Consider the following 19,383-nt stretch of genomic DNA (forward strand, 5'->3'; position numbering starts at 1 on the left):
GAGTACATACCCTCTTAATTAGCAAACACAAAAAATCTGTGCAAATATTAGTCCAATATTTACTAATGTCTCCTATAGATCCACCCGATCCACCCACAAAGTTGAAGGTTAATTTAGTGACCAAAAACACTGTCACTCTGAGTTGGGAACCTCCCAAAAACAACGGTGGCTCACCTGTAAAACATTACATTATTGAGAAATTGAGCTGGGACACCAGTGGCAAGGAGAAGGAGACCTGGAAGCAGTGCAACAAGAGAGATGTGGAGGAGCTTACTTTTATTGTTGAGGACCTAAAGGAGGTCAGTCTAACTCTCCATTTATAATTTCTGCAACATCTTTTCATTTAATATAATTATATTTCAACATGGTTCATACTTGTCCTGTCCATTCTTTTTTGGCTAAAATATTGCACTTAGAATTGATTCCTAAAATAAAAAAAAAAAAATCTTAACCTAAATTCATCCTAGAGTAAGACTTTTTACTGATGTCATTTAACTTTTGCTACATATTACCAGGTATCCACCCCAAAGGGCGAGCTGTTTTTTTTTTACCATGAGTTTACCACAACTATTTTTATCTGCAGGGTGGAGAATATGAGTTCAGAGTGAAGGCAGTGAATGCTGCTGGACCAAGTCGACCCTCTGCCACTGTTGGACCCATGGTAATCAAGGATCAAACATGTAAGTAATGGCCACTTGAGCCATTCCAGTGTTGTTCCAAAAACCTCAATAGAAACTGGTCATACTTGACATTTCTATATGTAATTTCTTTTGTTTTTTATCTTTTTTTTTATTTTGACAGGTGCTCCCACCATCCAACTCCGGGAGGCCATGGACGGAGAGGAAGACTGCGATGTCAGTATCGTTGCAAAAGTCAGCGGCTGTCCATTCCCAACCCTGACCTGGCACAAAGCTAGCCTGGCCAAACCAGAGGAGAAAGTTGCAGTGCAGTATGACCAGCACATCAACAAACTGGTAACCCAGGACAAGTGTACACTGCTGATCCAGCATGCCAGCAGGCATGATAGCGCCCTCTACAGTCTGACAGCCAGCAACAGTCTTGGCACCGTAACCAAAGACATCAAGCTGTCAGTGCTAGGTGAGAAATTTAAGCAGTATGCCAAGATGTTCAGTATGAAATTCAATTTAAGGTGTGACAAAATAGAAAGCTTGTCAAGGAAACTTTACAATTTTTATTTGCAGTTTTAAGACATTTTATTAACAGACGGTTGGATTGGTAGTTAAATTGTTTTATTTGGCTCAAATTATCCCAAACCTTCCTCCATGTGCAGGACCCCCTGGACCACCAGTCGGACCAATTAAGTTCACTGAGGTGTTTGCAGAGAGAATTGGCCTGGCTTGGGAACCTCCTAAAGATGATGGTGGATCTAAAATCACCAATTACGTTGTTGAAAAACGTGAAGACAACAGGAAGTCCTGGGTTCATGTCTCCAGTGACCCCAAGGAATGTGCTTACGTGGTCACCCGGCTCACAGAAAACCATGAGTATGAGTTTAGAGTTATGGCCCAGAACAAGTTTGGAGTTGGACCCCCCGTGGTCAGTGAGCCAGAAAAGGCCAGAAACCTCTTCAGTAAGTACCGGTCTCATCACCCAGTGGTGACACAACTAAGATTGTATTTTTTATCACTTACCTAGTAGACAGTTCATCGTTAGTCATAAAAGTTTTTATAAATGGTCGTTTAGTCTTGGATATGTGACCTTTCTTGATCTGATGTCATTCTGCCTTCAGCTGTGCCTGGTCAATGCGAGAAACCAACTGTCACTGACGTTTGTCTGGAATCCATGACTGTCAACTGGGATGAACCCAAATATGACGGTGGATCCTCCATCACTGGTTACTTTATTGAGAAGAAGGAGACCACTTCCAAGCGTTGGACTCGTGTCACTCGCGACCCAATCAGGGCGTTACCACTTGGAAACAACTGGGATGTCACTGGTCTGATGGAGGGTGCCATGTACCAGTTTAGGATCATTGCGATCAATGCAGCTGGCTGTGGTCTGCCTAGCATACCCTCAGATCCCATACTCTGTAGGGACCCCATCAGTAAGTCAATGATATTTTCACAGCATCTGATAACATTACAGTCACCAGCATGCAACTGAACTGCAAACTGTAGCTATGATTAGCTTGGCTTAAGTGTCTTGTCAGAAATTATGTGTTCAACAAAAATTTTAAAGAGTTTATTAATTGTAGTCTCTTATAACAGCTTTGTAGTAGTTATAAATTGAGAAAAATCAATTCTCTTGTCAAATTATCCAATAAAGTTTCTTAAAATAGCTGTAGTCAAGACATTAACATCTGCCGCTTACTTTTCCTGTTCTTTTATGTTTGTAATAAAACTACATCACCAAGGTATTTGTTGCTGTGTGCAGAACCACCAGGCGAACCTACTCCAAAGGTGACAGACTGGACAAAGTCAACTGTGGAGTTGGAATGGATCCCACCAACAATGGATGGAGGATCAAAGGTGACTGGTTACATTGCTGAGTTTAAGGAGATTAACAAGGAAGAGGAGGAGAAGAAAGCTCAGAGGAAGCTTCTACTACTGAGCGACGCAGAGGAGGAAAAGGAACCGGAGAGCGACGAGGGCTGGGAAAAAGTAAATATTGATCTGACTTTTCATGTATGAATAGGTGCTGATGTATTTCATAACAGGTTTCTATTGCTTGATTTTTATAGGTCAAAGACACAGAGATCAGAGGGACAAAATATGTGGTTACTGATTTGAAGGAGGGCGGTCTGTACCGCTTCCGAGTTCGAGCCATTAATGCTGCTGGAGAGGGAGAACCAGGATATGTGTCTGAGCTTATTGAAGTCAAAGACAGAACAAGTAAGACTGAGAATAACTTCATTTTTTAGGCAAATATGAGCACATTTGAGTTTCATTGATCAAATACTGTCTCAAACTCCAGTTCCTCCCGAGATGGACCTGGATGCCTCAGTGAAGGAAAAGATTGTAGTCCATGCTGGAGGCACAATTCGCATCATCGCTTATGTGTCAGGCAAACCTGCACCGCAGATTACCTGGTGTCGCGACGATGCCGAGGTGCCCAAGGAAGCTGCAGTGGAGCAGACCGGCATCTCAAATTCTCTGGTCATCAAAAACTGTAGGCGCCAACACCAAGGCATCTATACACTAAGTGCTAAAAATGAAGGAGGAGAGAGAAGGAAAGCTGTCATTGTTGAAGTCTTGGGTAAGTGATGGAAAAATTTGAGAAAAATGAAAAGTTATCCTAATCAAAATGTCTGAAACAGGGTTTTTACTCCTATAAAAATAATTGACTCGTTCCTCCCTCATCACTTCAGATGTTCCTGGACCAGTCCGTCTTCCCTTCGTTGGAGAGAATCTGACTACCGACTCCTGTAAGCTAACCTGGTCTTCCCCTGAGGATGACGGTGGTTCAGCCATCACCAACTACATCATTGAGAAGCGTGAGGCTGACCGCATGGGCTGGACCTCCGTGTCTTACACTGTGACAAGAAACAACGCAGTGGTGCAGGGACTTAATGATGGCAAGGGTTACTTCTTCAGGATCGCAGCCGAGAACATCATTGGCATGGGACCTTTCATAGAGACGGAGAAAATGGTTCTCATCAAAGACCCTATTTGTGAGTGACAGGAATTGAACTGTTTCTGTTCAGACCTAGTTTTCAGGATTAAAACAGGAAAGAAGAAATCTTGACCATCTTTTGTGTGAAATTGTAAAAGATTTGTTTTTAGAAGGCTCCTATCTTAGAAAACCAGTTTTCATGAATACATTAATTTGTCTTTGTCACTTTTCAGCTGTCCCAGAGCGTCCAGAGGATCTGATCGTCACTGCTGTTACCAAAGACTCTATCTCTGTTTCCTGGAGACCACCAAAGTACGATGGCGGTGCTGAGGTGACGGCATACGTTCTTGAAACCCGAATGATTGGCCGTGACAATTTTACAAGAATAGGTGGAGAAGAAAAACTAATGGAGAGGAAGTTCACACTGACTGGGCTTAAAGATGGCTCAAGCCATGAGTTTAGAGTCTCTGCTGTCAATGAAGTTGGACAGGGCAAGCCGTCCTTCAACACTAAAGCGGTGCAATGCAAAGACGAGCTTGGTAAGAAACATGACAACAAAGACTATTTTTTGTTTTTTACTATCTATTGAAAAGCAACTCTATGCCAGGCAACATGCATGTGGTACAGATTCCATAGCTCCAAGTGGCTTGTCGTATATTTTACTTATCAACTGTTTACAAGCTGGTTCAGAAAGTGCTTTTTACTTTTTGCATGAACAGTTATGTCTTAATGTTTCAGAAACAAAGAAAAAGTCTGAACATTGTTTAAAATGTTTAATTAATGTTATCCCTCTTTAGAACCACCATCTCTGGAACTGAACTATAGGGAAAGCATGATTGTGAAGGTGGGTGACCCCTGCATGCTGTCAGGGCGCTACAACGGTAAACCAGTACCTTCTGTTGCCTGGACAAAGAATGGCGAAGAGCTGAAGGCCGACGAAGACATTGGCCTCTTTAGCAGCACAAGTACTTTCAGCCTCAACATCAACAAGGCCAAGAGAGACCACAGCGGCCGCTACTGTGTCAACATAGAAAATGCCGCCGGCACTCGCTTAGGAATATGCAACATCACTGTGGTTGGTGAGTCATGGTGCCATTCTCAATTTACACACAGTGTTGTTTTAAAATCTTGGAAAAAAGTAATTTGTAATGCAAAAAATATGATGAAAATTAGAAAGTGATGTTAGAAGGTAATTTGTTTTTTCTCATGTTAGACCGTCCTCAGCCACCGGAGGGACCTGTAGTATTCAATGAGGTCTACAGGAACTACATGGTTATCTCCTGGAACCCCCCACTAGATGATGGAGGTTGTGCCATCTCCACTTACATAGTGGAGAAGAGAGATACCAACCGAGATTTGTGGATGCCGGTCACCTCATCTTGTACCAGAACCACCTGCAAGGTGATAAAAGTAGTTTCTTTAAATCTGCAATCATAATTTTCACTTCTTTTTTCAGCCAATTCAAGCCATAGTAAAGTTTTTTCTATGAAATGTAGTTTTCTTGCAAATTTTTCTATAGTTTGAGCTTGTTGCTTTTTCTTTTGTTTTTAGATAAATATTTAATATGTTTTTCTTTCTTTTTTTTTTACAAATTTAGACCATAAGCTGTCTAATTTTTAATTAAAACAGAGTATCACAGATTTGCAGCAGTACGTGTTTTACAATCAATATCGTCTTTAATTTATACAGAAAAATGTTATGTACAACCACTTCTTTCCGTACTTTTCTAGGTGCCAAAACTGATAGAGGGTCGTGATTACATCATTCGGATCATGGCTCAGAACATGTATGGAATCAGTGACCCCCTTCTGTCAGCAGAGACCAAAGCCAGAGATGTTTTCAGTGAGTTCACTCTAAATTTGCCATCAGTTTTAGTGATATTTGACCAAAAACAATGTTTTACCCTATCATGTCTTTTTCCACCACAGAGGTGCCTGACGCTCCCAAGCAGCCTACAATTAAAGAGGTCTACCATGACTCTGCCTTGATCACCTGGGAGCCTCCTGCAGATGGAGGAAAACCAATCACAGGATATATTGTGGAGAGGAAGGAGACTAAGGCCAGCAGGTGACCAGGACAAACAGCATGGAGAGAACTTCCATAAATCTATAAACACATTCATAAAGCTTTCAGTCAGAAAATTACAGTGTAAACTACAGTATGAGGTATGTTTGTTGGTGGCTAACAGATTTTGTGATCATAGATGGGTGCGCTGCAACACAGAGAGAATCCATCCAAAGGTGGAGTACTGGGTGACAGAGCTGCTGAAAGGCTGCGAGTATGAGTTCAGAGTAAGCGCTGAGAACGAGGTTGGAGCTGGAGACCCAAGCCCACCATCCAAGCCAGTGTTTGCCAAAGATCCCATTGGTAATGTCACCTCTTCATAATTCTTGTTTTTGTTGGTCCTGTACAAAATGTCTAACCCATTCTCTCTCACAACAGTGAAACCCAGCCCTCCTGTGAACCTCAGAGCCATTGACTTCAGCAAGGAGTCTGTGACTTTGTTCTGGGAGCCACCCACAGACACTGGAAGAGGAAAGATCTTTGGGTATTTGCTGGAGTTCCAGAAAGCCGGAGAGGAAGAATGGCACAAGGTGAGGTCGCTATGGTTTTATTTGTGATGCACAAGATTTACTCTTTAGGTTTGAGTAAGAAGCATTGTATCTTTTGGCGTAATATTAACACCAAATTGTTGCAGTAACAGTGGGTTCCTTACTGCATCGGTCAAGCTCAGTTATGATGCAATGTGTTCTTGTCTAAGTAAATTGTTTTTCTTCTGTCAACAGGCAAACCAGACTCCTGACTCCTGCCAGGATACACAATTCAAAATGATCAATCTGGAGGACGGTGCTCTGTACCGCTTCAGAGTCCTTGCTGTCAACGCTGCAGGAGAGTCTGATCCTGCCAATGTGAAGGAGCCAATCAGAGCACAAGAAAGACTTGGTAAGTTTTTATTTGAGTTCTGTCCAGACTCACATATGATATTAAGCAATATAGTGCTTTGTTTTAAATGTGCTTTCAACAAATCTTATGACAGAACCTCCTGAGTTGATTCTGGATGCTGGAATGACCCGTGAGGTGAAGGCAATGGCGGGAACTCACATCACTCTCATGGCCACCATTAAGGGTGCCCCGTTCCCCAAGGTCATTTGGAAAAAGAACGATGCAGACGTTCCAACTAGGGCTGACATCGAGACCAACCAGTCAGGCACCAAGCTGGAGATGAGATTCTGCAATCGTGATGACTGTGGTGACTACACACTGACTGTGGAAAACCCAGCTGGGTCTAAGACTGTCACTTGCACAGTGCTGGTTCTTGGTAAGCGCTACGTTACATTTGCATGTTTTGTCAATGGTAAATGGTACATGGCGTATACTTATACAGGGTTTTTCTGCCTTCCTCGAAGGCCCAAAGCGCTTTACAGTCACAGTCCCATTCACCCATTCACACACACATTCACACTAGTGGCAGCTCCGCTGTCAATCACTGGTGCCAACCTTCCACCAGAGGGTTCAATGTCTTGCCCAAGGACACTTTGACACATGGGCAATCTTACGATTGTGGGTCGACCGCCTTACCGCTGCACCACGGCCAGAATGCACAAAATTCATACTAACTCCTGATATTTTTGTATCTTTTGTGTTATGTTTAGATAAACCTGGTCCAATTCAGCACCTCCGGGTGTCTGATGTCAGGAGTGACTCTGCTTACCTGTCCTGGAAAGACCCGGAGGATAATGGCGGTTCACGCATCACAAATTTTGTGGTTGAGAAGAAAGACACAGCTTCCACACAGTGGGTCCCTGTGTGTTCCACATCTAAGAAGCGCAGCATGATGCTGAAGCACCTGATGGAGGGCACCTCCTACGTGTTCAGAGTTGCTGCTGAAAACATTTATGGACGCAGCGAATACACTGAAACACCAAAAGCTATTAAGGCAATGAACCCACTATGTAAGTAAAGGCATAATTATAAGTGTATTCAGGCTTTTAAGATTCATTATTTAAAAAAGGGGGAAAAGTTTTAAAAGGAAAAAGCAAAGTTAAAAATGTCCTCATCTTTACTCATTCGCCTTCTCAAAACAGTCTGTCAAAAATACATATTGATTTTTTGATTTAAAATTGTTGTTTTGCCGACTCACTTGTGTTTACTTTCATTCTTCTAGTCCCTCCTGGTCCTCCTAAAGATCTGCACCATTCTGATGTGGATAAAACAGAGGTATGGCTTGTTTGGAATTGGCCAGATCGCAATGGAGGAAGTGAGATTACAGGCTTCCTGGTCGAGTACCAAGAAGAAGGAGCAAAGAATTGGGATGAGTGGAAGACTGTGAGCATACCTGAGAGTCATGTGACTGGCCTGGAAGAGGGAAAGACCTACCGCTTCAGAGTGAGAGCGGAGAATGCCATCGGCCTCAGCAGACCTGACACCACAGTGCCCATTCTTTGTCAAGAGAAACTAGGTAGAAAACATATTTTCATCATTTCTCCAGACTCTTAAACCTAACAAATTATGTAATACTTGGATTAGGTTACACTTAAATACGCCATTTCAAATATTTGCACTTATAGAATAAATTCTTTAGACTATTAATCATTTTCTCTATGTTTACAGTGTCTCCAGTCATTGAAGTAGATGCTAAGCTAATTGAAGGCATCATTGTGAAGGCCGGCACAACTATCAGGCTCCCAGCTATAATGAGAGGAATCCCTGTCCCCACTGCTAAGTGGTCTATTGAAGGAGAGGAGATCACTAGTGAGGGCAACATCAAGATCGACACTGATAACTTCTCCACCATACTCAGTATTAACGAATGTACTAGGAACCACACTGGAACCTACCTACTCACTGTGTCCAATGCAGCCGGGTCCAAGACTGTTGGCCTGAATGTTACAGTCTTGGATGTCCCTGCAGCTCCCATTGGACCAGTTAATATCCTGGAGGTCACACCAGACTCCATGACTATTGAATGGCGCCCTCCCAAGGAGGATGGTGGAAGTCCCATCACCAACTACATTGTTGATAAAAGGGAGTCCAACAAGGAGACCTGGGGAGGTGTTAGCTCTGGAAGCCTTGGCACAGAGCTAAAAATCACCCGTCTGCAGAGAGGAGCAGAGTATGTGGTTCGCATTCGTGCTGAGAACAAGATGGGGGTTGGGGCTCCACTGGAAAGTAAACCCACTGTTGCTGAGCACAGTTTTATGCCACCAAGCCCACCTGGTAAACCACAGTCATATGATCTCTCAGAGGACAGTGTTACAGTTGGCTGGACTATGCCTCTGGCAGATGGTGGCAGCCAGATTACTGGTTATTTAATTGAGCGCAGACATAAGGGAGGCAAGTGGATACGTGTTAACAGAATACCTTGCAAAGATTTGCGATACAGAGTCCTTGGTCTCTTTGAGGGAAATGAGTATGAGTTTAGAGTGTTTGCTGAGAATATTGCTGGCTATAGTGGCCCCTCTCCTATTTCGGACCCATGTAAACCCTGCCGACCCATCACAGTTCCACGTCCTCCGATCAACCCCAAAATTAAGGATTACAGCAAAACCACTGCGGATCTGGTGTGGACCAAACCTTCTAAAGACGGAGGTAGCCCTATCCTTGGCTACACTGTGGAGATGAGGAAGGGTGATGCAGAGGAATGGAAAAAAGTAAATCTTGATGACTTTATCAAGTTATGTGCTTATCAAGTAAAGGGTCTAGAAGAGGGCGTGGCATACAAGTTTAGAGTATATGCATCCAACATGGTCGGTGATGGAGAGGCCAAAGAAATTCCGGACTCTATTGTTGCTCAGGACATTCTTATCCCTCCCGAGATCGAAATGGACGCAGCTTGTCGCGAGCGAGTAACTGTTCGCGTTGGCCACAACATCAACATCACTGGTTACATCAAGGCTCGCCCGGATGCTGAGGTCATTTGGTCAAAGGAGGAGACAGTTTTAGAAAACAGCAAACGTGTGACCATCACTCAGAATTTCCCTGTCGTTCACCTGAAAATAAAAGAAGCAACAAGAGCTGATCATGGCAAATACACCCTGAAAGCTTCAAATGAAGGTGGAGAAGCTTCCTGCACCATTGTAGTAAATGTATTAGACAGACCAAGTCACTGCCAGAACTTGCACACGACCTACGTCACCAAGGACTCATGCATGATCAACTGGGACGTACCTCTGGACAATGGTGGATCTGAGATTACCCATTACATTGTAGAATGCCGTGAGCCCAGTATTAGCATGTGGTCCATGATCTCTTCCAACTGCACAAATCGCAAGATTAAAGCCAAATTGATGGAAGGCCATGAATACTTCTTCCGCGTGTGTGCTGCCAATAAAATAGGACCTGGACCCAGTGTGGAAACCAAGACTCCTACTCTGGCTGTTGACCGCATTGAAAAGCCAGGTGAGCCAGAAAACTTCAGAGCCACAGAAATTGGCAAAAACTTTGTCTACTTGAGATGGAGAAAGCCTGACTATGATGGTGGCAGCCCCAACCTCCATTACAATATTGAGTCCAAAACTAAAGATGCAGAAGAGTGGCAGAAGCTTAACACAAGTCCATTGACTGACACTTTCTTCTTGGCGGACAAATGTGTGGAAAACCAGACATATACTTTCAGGTTGGTTTTTGAAAGATTACACTAAAATAGTTGTTTTTGTATGTTGGTTTAAATGCAGAATATAATGCTTGTAGATCCTTTCGATAATGCTAATTGAAATGTTCTCATCCAGGGTTCAGACTGTGAATGAAGGAGGAGAGAGTGCTTGGGTGAAACTTGCTGATATAGTGGTAAAAGAGGACCTCCAGAAGCCAGTCATTGATCTTAAGGTGGCTGGAACTGTGACTGTGAAGGCTGGAGAGTCTGTCCGGATGGAGGCTGCCCTGAGAGGAAAACCCCAACCTGAGGTGAAATGGACAAAGGACAAGGCTGTGGGAGACAACCCCAGACTGAGTTATGAAACTGGTCCAGACTACTCCAAATTCCTTTTGACAAAATCTAGACGCACAGACACTGGAAAGTATATCATTACTGCTACCAATGCTGCTGGTACTTTTACAGCATATGCTAACGTCAATGTCCATGATGTCCCTGGGCCTGTACGTAACTTGAGAGTTACTGGTATTGGAGCTGACAAATGCAGAGTAGTGTGGGATGGTCCTGAGGATGATGGAGGATGTGAGGTGGACAGCTACATATTAGAAAAGTGCGAGACTAGGAGGATGGTCTGGTCTACATACTCTGCCTCTGTAGTTACACCATACTGCAATGTTACTCACCTGGTGGAGGGCAATGAGTACATCTTCAGGGTGAGGGCAGAGAATAAAATGGGAACTGGCCCTGCCACTGAGAGCAAACCTGTAACTGTGAGGACACAATTCAATAGACCTGGACCTCCTGATGCCCCTGAGGTTACAAAGGTAAGCATCTATTTCACTGAGATTGTATTCATACTCACAATTGCTCTGAAACCAAAGTGGGTAAAAACATTTTTTTAATCTAGGTCAGTAAGGATGAAATGACAGTGGTTTGGGCTCCTCCTGAGAATGATGGAGGAAAATCCATCACTGGCTATATCCTGGAGAGGAAAGAGAAGAGGGCAGTGCGCTGGGTGGCTTGCACCAAAAGCCCTATTTCAGAGAGACGGATGAAAGTTACTAATCTTATTCCAAACCATGAATACCAGTTCAGAGTAAAAGCTGAAAATGAGGTTGGTCTTGGGGATCCAAGCAAACCATGCAGACCTGTGGCAGCCAAAGATCCCATCGGTGAGTTTACACTTAATGGCAGGGCTAGGTTTACAGATGCTTTGTGACAAAGTCATTTTATAAAAATTTTCATAGAACTTGTGCCTTATCCATTACTTTAGTTCTATAATAAGTTATTTTCTACTTCTCAGAACCACCTGGCCCCCCTGCATTCCTGAAAGTTTCAGACAGCACTAAAACTTCTATCACCCTTTCCTGGTCAAAGCCTATTTATGATGGTGGCGCACCAATCATTTGCTACAGCCTGGATCTGAGGCTGAAAAGTGAAGCGGACCCCGAGAAGCCCTCTGAGGGCTGGAAAAGGATTGATACCCATGGCCCATTAGTGCTCACAGAGTTCACGATTGGAGAGTTGGATGAGACGCAGGAATATGAGTTTAAGGTGTCTGCACAAAACCAAGTTGGCTGGGGACGCCATGCCTACCTGAGGGAAGCAGTGGCCCCCAAGGAGATTCTGGGTGAGACTTCACAGAATGTAATCTCTGTTTTCACATTGTTGTAAATGTTGGCAAAATTCTTATAATGTTTTGTGTTTTCATGGTAACAGAGGCTCCAGAAATTGAACTGGATGCCAGCTTGAGGAAAGGGCTTGCTGTCAGGGCTGGCTGTCCAATTAGACTATTTGCTATCATAAGAGGAAGGCCAGCACCTAAGGTTACCTGGAAGCGCATGGGAGTGGATAATGTGGTCCGAAGGGGTCATGTGGACCAGGTCGACACAATGTCTTTCTTGATCATCCCTGAGAGCACTAGAGAAGATTCTGGGAAGTATTCATTGACTCTTTCCAACTCAGCTGGAGAAAAGGCTGTGTTTGTCCGTGTCAAAGTTCTTGGTAAGAAACTGAATTTATTTAAAAGAAAAAGAAATACAGATAATACTAAGTTGCAAAATACATAAACATTAGTTCTTAGCTAATATTGACTTCTTTACAGACACTCCTGGTCCTGTTGGTGGATTAGATGCAACTGATGTCACTAAGACAACAGCTCAACTTTCCTGGTTGCCTCCAGAGAATGATGGTGGTAGCCCTATCACCAGTTACATTGTAGAGAAACGGGAGGTGGACAGAAAGACTTGGACAAAATGCAGTGAAGACCAGAAAAAGACCAGTTTTAAGGTCACCAACCTTACACCTGGAGTTGAATACTATTTCAGAGTTATGGCCTGCAACAAATATGGTATTGGAGTTCCTCAAGACTCTCCTAGATCCTACTTGGCTGTTGACCCCATCAGTAAGTGTTACTAAAGACTGTAGCATGTTGTTAATGACTTCCTCTGCTTTTCTTTTCCTAATCGTTCTAACCACTGCCATGTGTTCTATCCAGGCGAGCCTGACCCTCCAAAGAAGATGGATGTTCTAGAGATCACTAAGAACAGTGCTACACTTGGCTGGCTCAAGCCACTTAGAGATGGAGGGGCCAAAATTAATGGCTATCTCATTGATTATCAGGAGGAAGGTGCACCTGAAGATAAATGGACACCATACTCCGTAGTGAAAGATTTAACAATTGTGGTGGTTGGCCTGAAGGAGGGACAGAAGTATAAATTCAGAGTGGCAGCTAGGAACTCTGTAGGAACGAGCTTGGCCCGAGAGGCGGAGGGAATATTTGAAGTCAAGGAACAGCTCAGTGAGTAGAGCATCTGAAAAAAAAAACTCTTCATACATATATCTATCATTAAAACAGTAGATATTTACAAGTGCAGATTTCCACACTTATTAAAACAGAAAATTTGAAATCATATTAAATGTCTGATCACTCTTTGATCCTTCTTTCTCTTCCCAGTGGCTCCAAAGATCATCATGCATGACATTGTGACAGTCAGAGCTGGATCTAAGATGGTGGTTGAAGCCATTGTGGCAGGCAAACCCCCTCCAGTCTGTAAATGGAAGCAGGGAAATGAGGACGTGTTGACATCTGACCGCCTCTCTGTGGTTAAGACGTCCACAACCTGCACACTTATCATTAAGAATGTGACCAGAAAGGACAGCGGATACTACAGCCTGTCTGCTGAGAACAGTACAGGCAAGGTCAATCAGATCCTCAGAGTCATTGTCATGGGTGAGTTGAACAGGATTAAACTTCATATAAACGAATGCCACTAATCCATAACTAATAAGTCAAACTATGTTTCAGACATCCCTGGACCTCCAGAAGCTCCCTTACAGATCACAGAGTTGGATATAGATGCCTGCACATTGCTCTGGAACTCCCCACAGGAAGATGGTGGCAGCAACATCACAAACTATATTGTAGAGAAATGTGACATCAGCCAAGGAGACTGGGTCACAGTGTCTGCATCTTGCACCAAGACGAGCTTTAGAATGACTAAACTGACACCCGGAAAAGAGTACTGTTTCCGGGTCCGTGCTGAGAACAGATTTGGCATTTCTCAGCCTGTCTACTCTGAGAAGATCATAGCCAGATATCCATTTGGTGAGTTTGTGCAGCTAAATGCAGAATTAGTGATAACAAACATAATGCTGATAATCTTTTTTTTTAACCCAAAGATCCTCCCAGTGAACCCATAAATCTCCAAATCAATAAGATCTTCAAAGACTTTGTCATCCTATCATGGGAGCGCCCCTCCAGTGACGGTGGTAGCCCCATAACTGGATACTGTATTGAAAAGAAGGAGAGAAATAGTCTTCTGTGGGTAAAAGCTAACGAGGCTGTTGTCAAAGCGTTGCAGTACACTTGCACAGGTCTGATGGAAGGCTTGGAGTACACCTTTAGAGTGTCTGCACTCAACTTGGCTGGACAGGGCAAACCTTGCAAACAAACTGATCTGATTACAGCCAGGACTGCTGTTGGTAAGAATCCCCCCAACTCCTCGCGCTTGTTTTATTGACCAAACTTTAAAAAGACCTATTTGGTTTTTTATTTTCATGGAGCCAAACAAACATTCATACATTCATTTACAAGTTCTAAAATCTGTTTTAATTTTTCATGCAGCTGCTAGAGATACTGCAGTTTTATTGCCTATATTGTTTGATAGCAGAAGCACTCACCCTTTATCAGTGCCTCTCACCACCTACATGCACACAGCACTGCATAAGCAAAAATTAGTTGGTACTAAGTGATCATGCATCACGCTTACCTTAAAGTTGATTAACTTCTTTAATTACCCTTTTAATGAATTTAGGGACAAAAGCTCATACGGACAGGTATCAGAACTTGATCATTTTTACTTTTTCAATTATAAGTAATAAGTAATCTTTCACTGCTGTCATCTAGATCCACCAGGTAAACCTGAGCCTATGGATGTAACCAAACATTCAGTTTCATTGGTCTGGAGTCGTCCTGAACACGATGGTGGGAGCAAGCTGATTGGCTACTATGTGGAATACACCAAGCTTCCAGAGGAGAAGTGGAATCGCTGCAATGCTAACTGCATGAATATCCAGACAGAAAGCTATGTGGTTACGGGCCTGGAAGAAGGTCAACAGTATCAGTTTAGAGTCATTGCCAAAACTGCCATAAACATTAGCCTCCCATCAGAGCTGTCTGACCCCATCCCAGTCATTGCACAAAATGGTAACACTTTGTACAATTCTAAAATTAATGTAGATAAATTCATAATCTGAAAAATGTTGTTGATTGTCTCTTCTTTCTTACGAAGTTCCTCCTCGTGTTGAACTTGGCATCAATATGAAGACCCTGATTGTAATCAAAGCTGGAGAGAATGTTGTCCTTGATGCTGAGGTGTTTGGCAAGCCTTTGCCCAAAGTAAGTTGGAAAAAAGATGGAGCACCTCTGGTTCTCGCTGAGGGAATGAAGATGACCCAGAAAAAACATGTCCACATGCTGGAGCTTTTCTCAGTTACTCGAAAGGAGACCGGAGACTACACTATTACTGCTGAAAACGCAAATGGCTCTAAGTATGCCACCATTAAAGTGAAAGTGCTGGGTAAGTTAGATTTGTCTATTCAAAGTTTTAAAATATGTCCCATATGCACACATGGCTGCCAAGCACTCACTCTATTTTGCAGACAAACCCGGCCCTCCAGCCTCAGTGAAAATTAGCAAGGTGTTTGCTGACCGTATTAAACTGGGCTGGGAGCCCCCACTGGCAGATGGCGGATCTGAAATTACCAACTACATCATTGAGAAGCGTGAGACCAGCAGGGCCAACTGGGCATTGGTCACCTCCAACATCCATGGCCACATCACCGACTGCTCAGTGGAGAAGCTTATTGAGGGTCACGAATACCAGTTCAGAGTTAGTGCTGAGAACCAGTATGGGGTTGGAGACCCCAGAATGACTGATGCAGTCATGGTCAAGAACCCATATGGTAAGAAAGACCAATTGAGGTTGGGTTTCTGTAATGTGGTTTTGTTTAGAAGAAAACCACAGAACTGAACCTGCCTAAAAACATCTTTATAATTGTTGAGCTCTAAAAACACCAAAAACTCTCAGACACTAAAGAATTGAAACATTTTTCTATTCATCAGATGTTCCAGGACCATGTGAACCACCAGTCATTACTAACATTACTAAGGACTCTATGACTGTCAGTTGGAAGGCTCCAGCCAATGATGGCAAAGCACCCATTTTGGGTTACCTGGTGGAGAAACGCGAGGCTACTGAGCTGTCCTGGGCAAAAGTGAACCGTCGCCCTGTCATTGACAGAACAATCAAAGCTGTTCAGCTGACTGAGGGCTCAGAGTACGAGTTCAGAGTCATCGCTCTAAACAAGGCTGGTTTGGGTAAACCCAGTGATGCATCCAACGCTGCTCTGGCTGTCGACCCTGTCTGTAAGTGTTTGGTTCTCAAACCTTAAATAAAAAGAAGTTATTTTTCTTCAGATGTATAATTCCTACTTCTTTTTTTTTTCAGATCCTCCTGGCCCACCTGCATTCCCCAAGGTGGTGGACTCTACCAAGAGCTCCATCAGCCTTAGCTGGACCAAACCTGCCTATGATGGCGGCTGTGAGATCATTGGATATCTAGTGGAGTGCAAGCGAGTTGATGCTGAGGACTGGACTAAGTGCAACGTTCCAAAGAAACTCCAGGCAACCAAATTTGTGGTAACTGGCCTGATGGACAACACTGAGTACCAGTTCAGAGTCCTTGCTGTCAACAAAATTGGCTACAGTGAACCCAGCGAGGTCCCAGGAAACCACACGCCCAAGGACATACTAAGTATGTTCACCTACTATATTACACACAACCTTCCTTTCCAGTGTGTATGAAATGAAAAAAGACATGCAAACAAAAACTATGACTAAAAGAAAGTTTTCTTGCATTTCAACAATTACATCTAAAACAAATTTGAGCTTCTTCTGTTAAAAAAATCTTATTAAAAAAAATAATAAACAAGCACACACATAAGGGAAAAAAAGTGAATTAAATAAAATCAAGTTAAGCATAAAATTCTATTATCCCTGCTCCAGTTGCTCCAGAGGGTGAATTGGATGCTGACCTGAGAAAGGCTTTGGTTCTGCGAGCTGGTGTCACAATGAGGCTTTATGTCCCACTGAGGGGACGGCCAGCGCCAAAGGTGACGTGGACAAAGGTAGACGCCAATCTTAAGGATAGACAAAGCTTGCTGATCAAGACATCAGACTGGGACACTCTACTGATGATTGAGGATGTAAACCGTTATGACGCTGGCAAATATGTGCTGTCCCTTGAGAACAGCAGTGGATCCAAAAGCTACACCATCATAGTAAAAGTTCATGGTAAGATATTTTAATCCCGACTAAAGTGGTTTCAATAAAAGATAAAGTAAGATAAATTATGACAACCAGATTAGTATCACAAGTCAATTTGTATGCTTTTGAGCCTCAGATATTTTGTGCTGTTCCCTCTCAGATTCCCCTGGACCACCTGTAAACCTAATTGTGAAAGAGACTTCCAAAACCCATGCCAGCATCACTTGGGAACCACCTCTGATAGATGGTGGCAGCCCAGTCAAGAACTACATTGTAGAGAAACGTTTGGCAGAGAGAAAGGCCTGGACCTGTGTGACCACAGAATGCCCAAAGACCTCCTTCAGAATTACCAACCTTGAGTCAGGACAGGCATACTGCTTCAGAGTGCTGGCTGAAAACAACTATGGTATTGGAGAAGGGGTTGAAACAGCAGGAAGTGTCCGAGCTTCAGGTAATTCCATCAAGGAAGAAACTTTTTACAGCTTTGGAGAAAACAAATTTAGGAGTTTTAGGGACAAGAGAAGTAGCTTAGACTAGATACCTTTTTGCCTTGGAAATACGGCCTTCTGATTAAAATTTGGTGTTTCGTCCCCCATCTTTGCAGATCACCTAATTTGTGTTTGATGGCCTATAAAGGTTAATGAGAAATATAGGGTAGATGAAAGACATGGCGATAAAATTAATTTCATTTCTATTTTTGCTTTTGTATGTTTAAAAATGTCTTTACTGGTAACATAGTGGACCTAAAGGGGAAAAAAAGCACGTGGTCTTGTTAACTTTTAACCCTTTTACTTTGTAGAACGACCAGGTCCAGTCACAGACTTCAAAGCACAAAAGACCACCAAGGAATCTGTCACCTTGGGATGGAAGAAGCCTCTCAGCGATGGTGGAAGTCATGTTAGCGCATACATCCTAGAGCAGAATGAAGGCGAGGAAAAATGGAAGCAGATCATGAAGGGCAAAAACACCTCATATGTAGTTGGTGACTTGACAGAGGGAAAAGAGTACCAATTCAGGATCAAGGCCCTCAATGAGTCTGGAGAGGGACCACCAACTGAGCTCACAGCAGTAGTCAAGGACCAGTTTGGTAAGAAAACAAATTACTGGTAATCCTAATGAGATGCATGCTGGTTGCTATGGGTAGTTGTTATTTTCTGATTTTATTAGTGAGGCTGTTGATCAAAACACAAAGTATGTATCAATTTAGAAAGTTTATGCTTACATTTTGTACTTTTATGTGTGAACAGTCTGCAAGACATACAAAAATTCAATACATCTACTGTTAACGAGTGTAAATAGGGACGCATTGTTTAGTAGTTGAAAAGGATAATATGTATAAATGTATTTTACAAATCACCTTGTTTTTACATATTCTTGATGTGTGCATTTTTCTGGATTTTAGTGCTGCCTGACTGCAACTTGAGTAATCTGCATGATGGCTGCTGCACTGTGAAGGAGGGCAGCACCACACGCATCAATATTCCAGTATCTGGTATTCCTTACCCTTCTGTCATCTGGAAGAAAGGTGACATGGTGCTCGGAGATACTGGCAGAATGTGTGTGGAGGCCTCTCCTGGCGTTACCACCCTTCTTCTCCGAGATTGCCAGAGAGCTGATGCCGACACTTTCACAATTGTAGCCAAAAACAGTGCAGGTTTGAAGGAATGCAAGTTCCAGCTAAAAGTGGTTGGAAAACCAGGTATCTGCACTGGACCCATTAAATTCAGTGAAATCACGGCAGACGGAATTACTCTGGAATGGGGACCACCAACAGATGATGGAGGTGCAGAGGTTTCTAATTACATTGTGGAGAAGAGGAGGACCACAGACAACAAGTGGGCCACAGTGGCTTCAGCCACTCAAAAGACTACCATGAGGGTGATTAGACTCCATGATGGTGTGGAGTACATCTTCAGGGTGTTCGCTGAGAATAAATATGGGGTTGGAGAATATTTGAGGTCTGATCCAGTCATTGCCCAGCATCCTTTCAGTGAGTACAACTCAGCAGCTTGCATTTCAAAACCCTTTTCTTGTTTCTTGTTTAATTACTGTACAATGCTTTTAACAGTCATTTACTTTGTAAAAAAACAAAACAGTAAATAGCCCTTTAAAATATTTTTACGAAGAATAAATTAGGTTTTTCTGGCTAATTATTATTTTGTCTCTTTATCCTTCAGACGTGCCTGAGGCACCAGCTCCTCCACAGATTGTAACCATCCGCCATGAGTCAGCAATCCTAATTTGGACTGATCCCGCGGATAATGGTGGCTCCCCTATCACTGGTATTGAAACGTGATGCATAACAATGTGTACCAGGGGTGTAATAATTTATCCACGTAATCAGTGAATTGATTAAATTCCTACTATCCAACTGCATTGATCTGTCTGA

General features: G+C 43.0%; 1 protein-coding gene across 20 annotated transcripts in view; it reads left to right on the forward strand.

Annotated features, from left to right (window-relative positions):
- The window catches only part of LOC101168333 (titin), a 198,335-nt gene that overhangs the window by 128,516 nt on the left and 50,436 nt on the right, over positions 1-19,383 (forward strand). For all 20 annotated transcript variants that reach the window (XM_023950682.1, XM_023950697.1, XM_023950696.1 and 17 more), the window contains 40 exons: positions 79-299; positions 584-680; positions 802-1,098; positions 1,292-1,591; positions 1,751-2,065; positions 2,395-2,621; positions 2,702-2,852; positions 2,935-3,216; positions 3,329-3,631; positions 3,807-4,112; positions 4,371-4,652; positions 4,787-4,974; positions 5,304-5,415; positions 5,502-5,640; positions 5,777-5,940; positions 6,016-6,167; positions 6,360-6,516; positions 6,611-6,892; positions 7,227-7,526; positions 7,739-8,032; positions 8,185-10,189; positions 10,302-10,989; positions 11,073-11,337; positions 11,469-11,795; positions 11,885-12,169; positions 12,270-12,569; positions 12,663-12,965; positions 13,122-13,397; positions 13,473-13,772; positions 13,847-14,149; positions 14,574-14,873; positions 14,959-15,246; positions 15,329-15,631; positions 15,792-16,094; positions 16,177-16,482; positions 16,734-17,021; positions 17,155-17,445; positions 17,794-18,081; positions 18,397-18,984; positions 19,172-19,276. In XM_023950682.1, coding sequence (XP_023806450.1) covers positions 79-299; positions 584-680; positions 802-1,098; positions 1,292-1,591; positions 1,751-2,065; positions 2,395-2,621; positions 2,702-2,852; positions 2,935-3,216; positions 3,329-3,631; positions 3,807-4,112; positions 4,371-4,652; positions 4,787-4,974; positions 5,304-5,415; positions 5,502-5,640; positions 5,777-5,940; positions 6,016-6,167; positions 6,360-6,516; positions 6,611-6,892; positions 7,227-7,526; positions 7,739-8,032; positions 8,185-10,189; positions 10,302-10,989; positions 11,073-11,337; positions 11,469-11,795; positions 11,885-12,169; positions 12,270-12,569; positions 12,663-12,965; positions 13,122-13,397; positions 13,473-13,772; positions 13,847-14,149; positions 14,574-14,873; positions 14,959-15,246; positions 15,329-15,631; positions 15,792-16,094; positions 16,177-16,482; positions 16,734-17,021; positions 17,155-17,445; positions 17,794-18,081; positions 18,397-18,984; positions 19,172-19,276 — 12,681 coding nt within the window. The remainder of the gene's footprint in view (positions 1-78; positions 300-583; positions 681-801; positions 1,099-1,291; positions 1,592-1,750; positions 2,066-2,394; positions 2,622-2,701; positions 2,853-2,934; positions 3,217-3,328; positions 3,632-3,806; positions 4,113-4,370; positions 4,653-4,786; positions 4,975-5,303; positions 5,416-5,501; positions 5,641-5,776; positions 5,941-6,015; positions 6,168-6,359; positions 6,517-6,610; positions 6,893-7,226; positions 7,527-7,738; positions 8,033-8,184; positions 10,190-10,301; positions 10,990-11,072; positions 11,338-11,468; positions 11,796-11,884; positions 12,170-12,269; positions 12,570-12,662; positions 12,966-13,121; positions 13,398-13,472; positions 13,773-13,846; positions 14,150-14,573; positions 14,874-14,958; positions 15,247-15,328; positions 15,632-15,791; positions 16,095-16,176; positions 16,483-16,733; positions 17,022-17,154; positions 17,446-17,793; positions 18,082-18,396; positions 18,985-19,171; positions 19,277-19,383) is intronic.

Source organism: Oryzias latipes, chromosome 21 (genome assembly GCF_002234675.1).
Source record: "Oryzias latipes chromosome 21, ASM223467v1".
NCBI lineage: Eukaryota > Metazoa > Chordata > Actinopteri > Beloniformes > Adrianichthyidae > Oryzias > Oryzias latipes.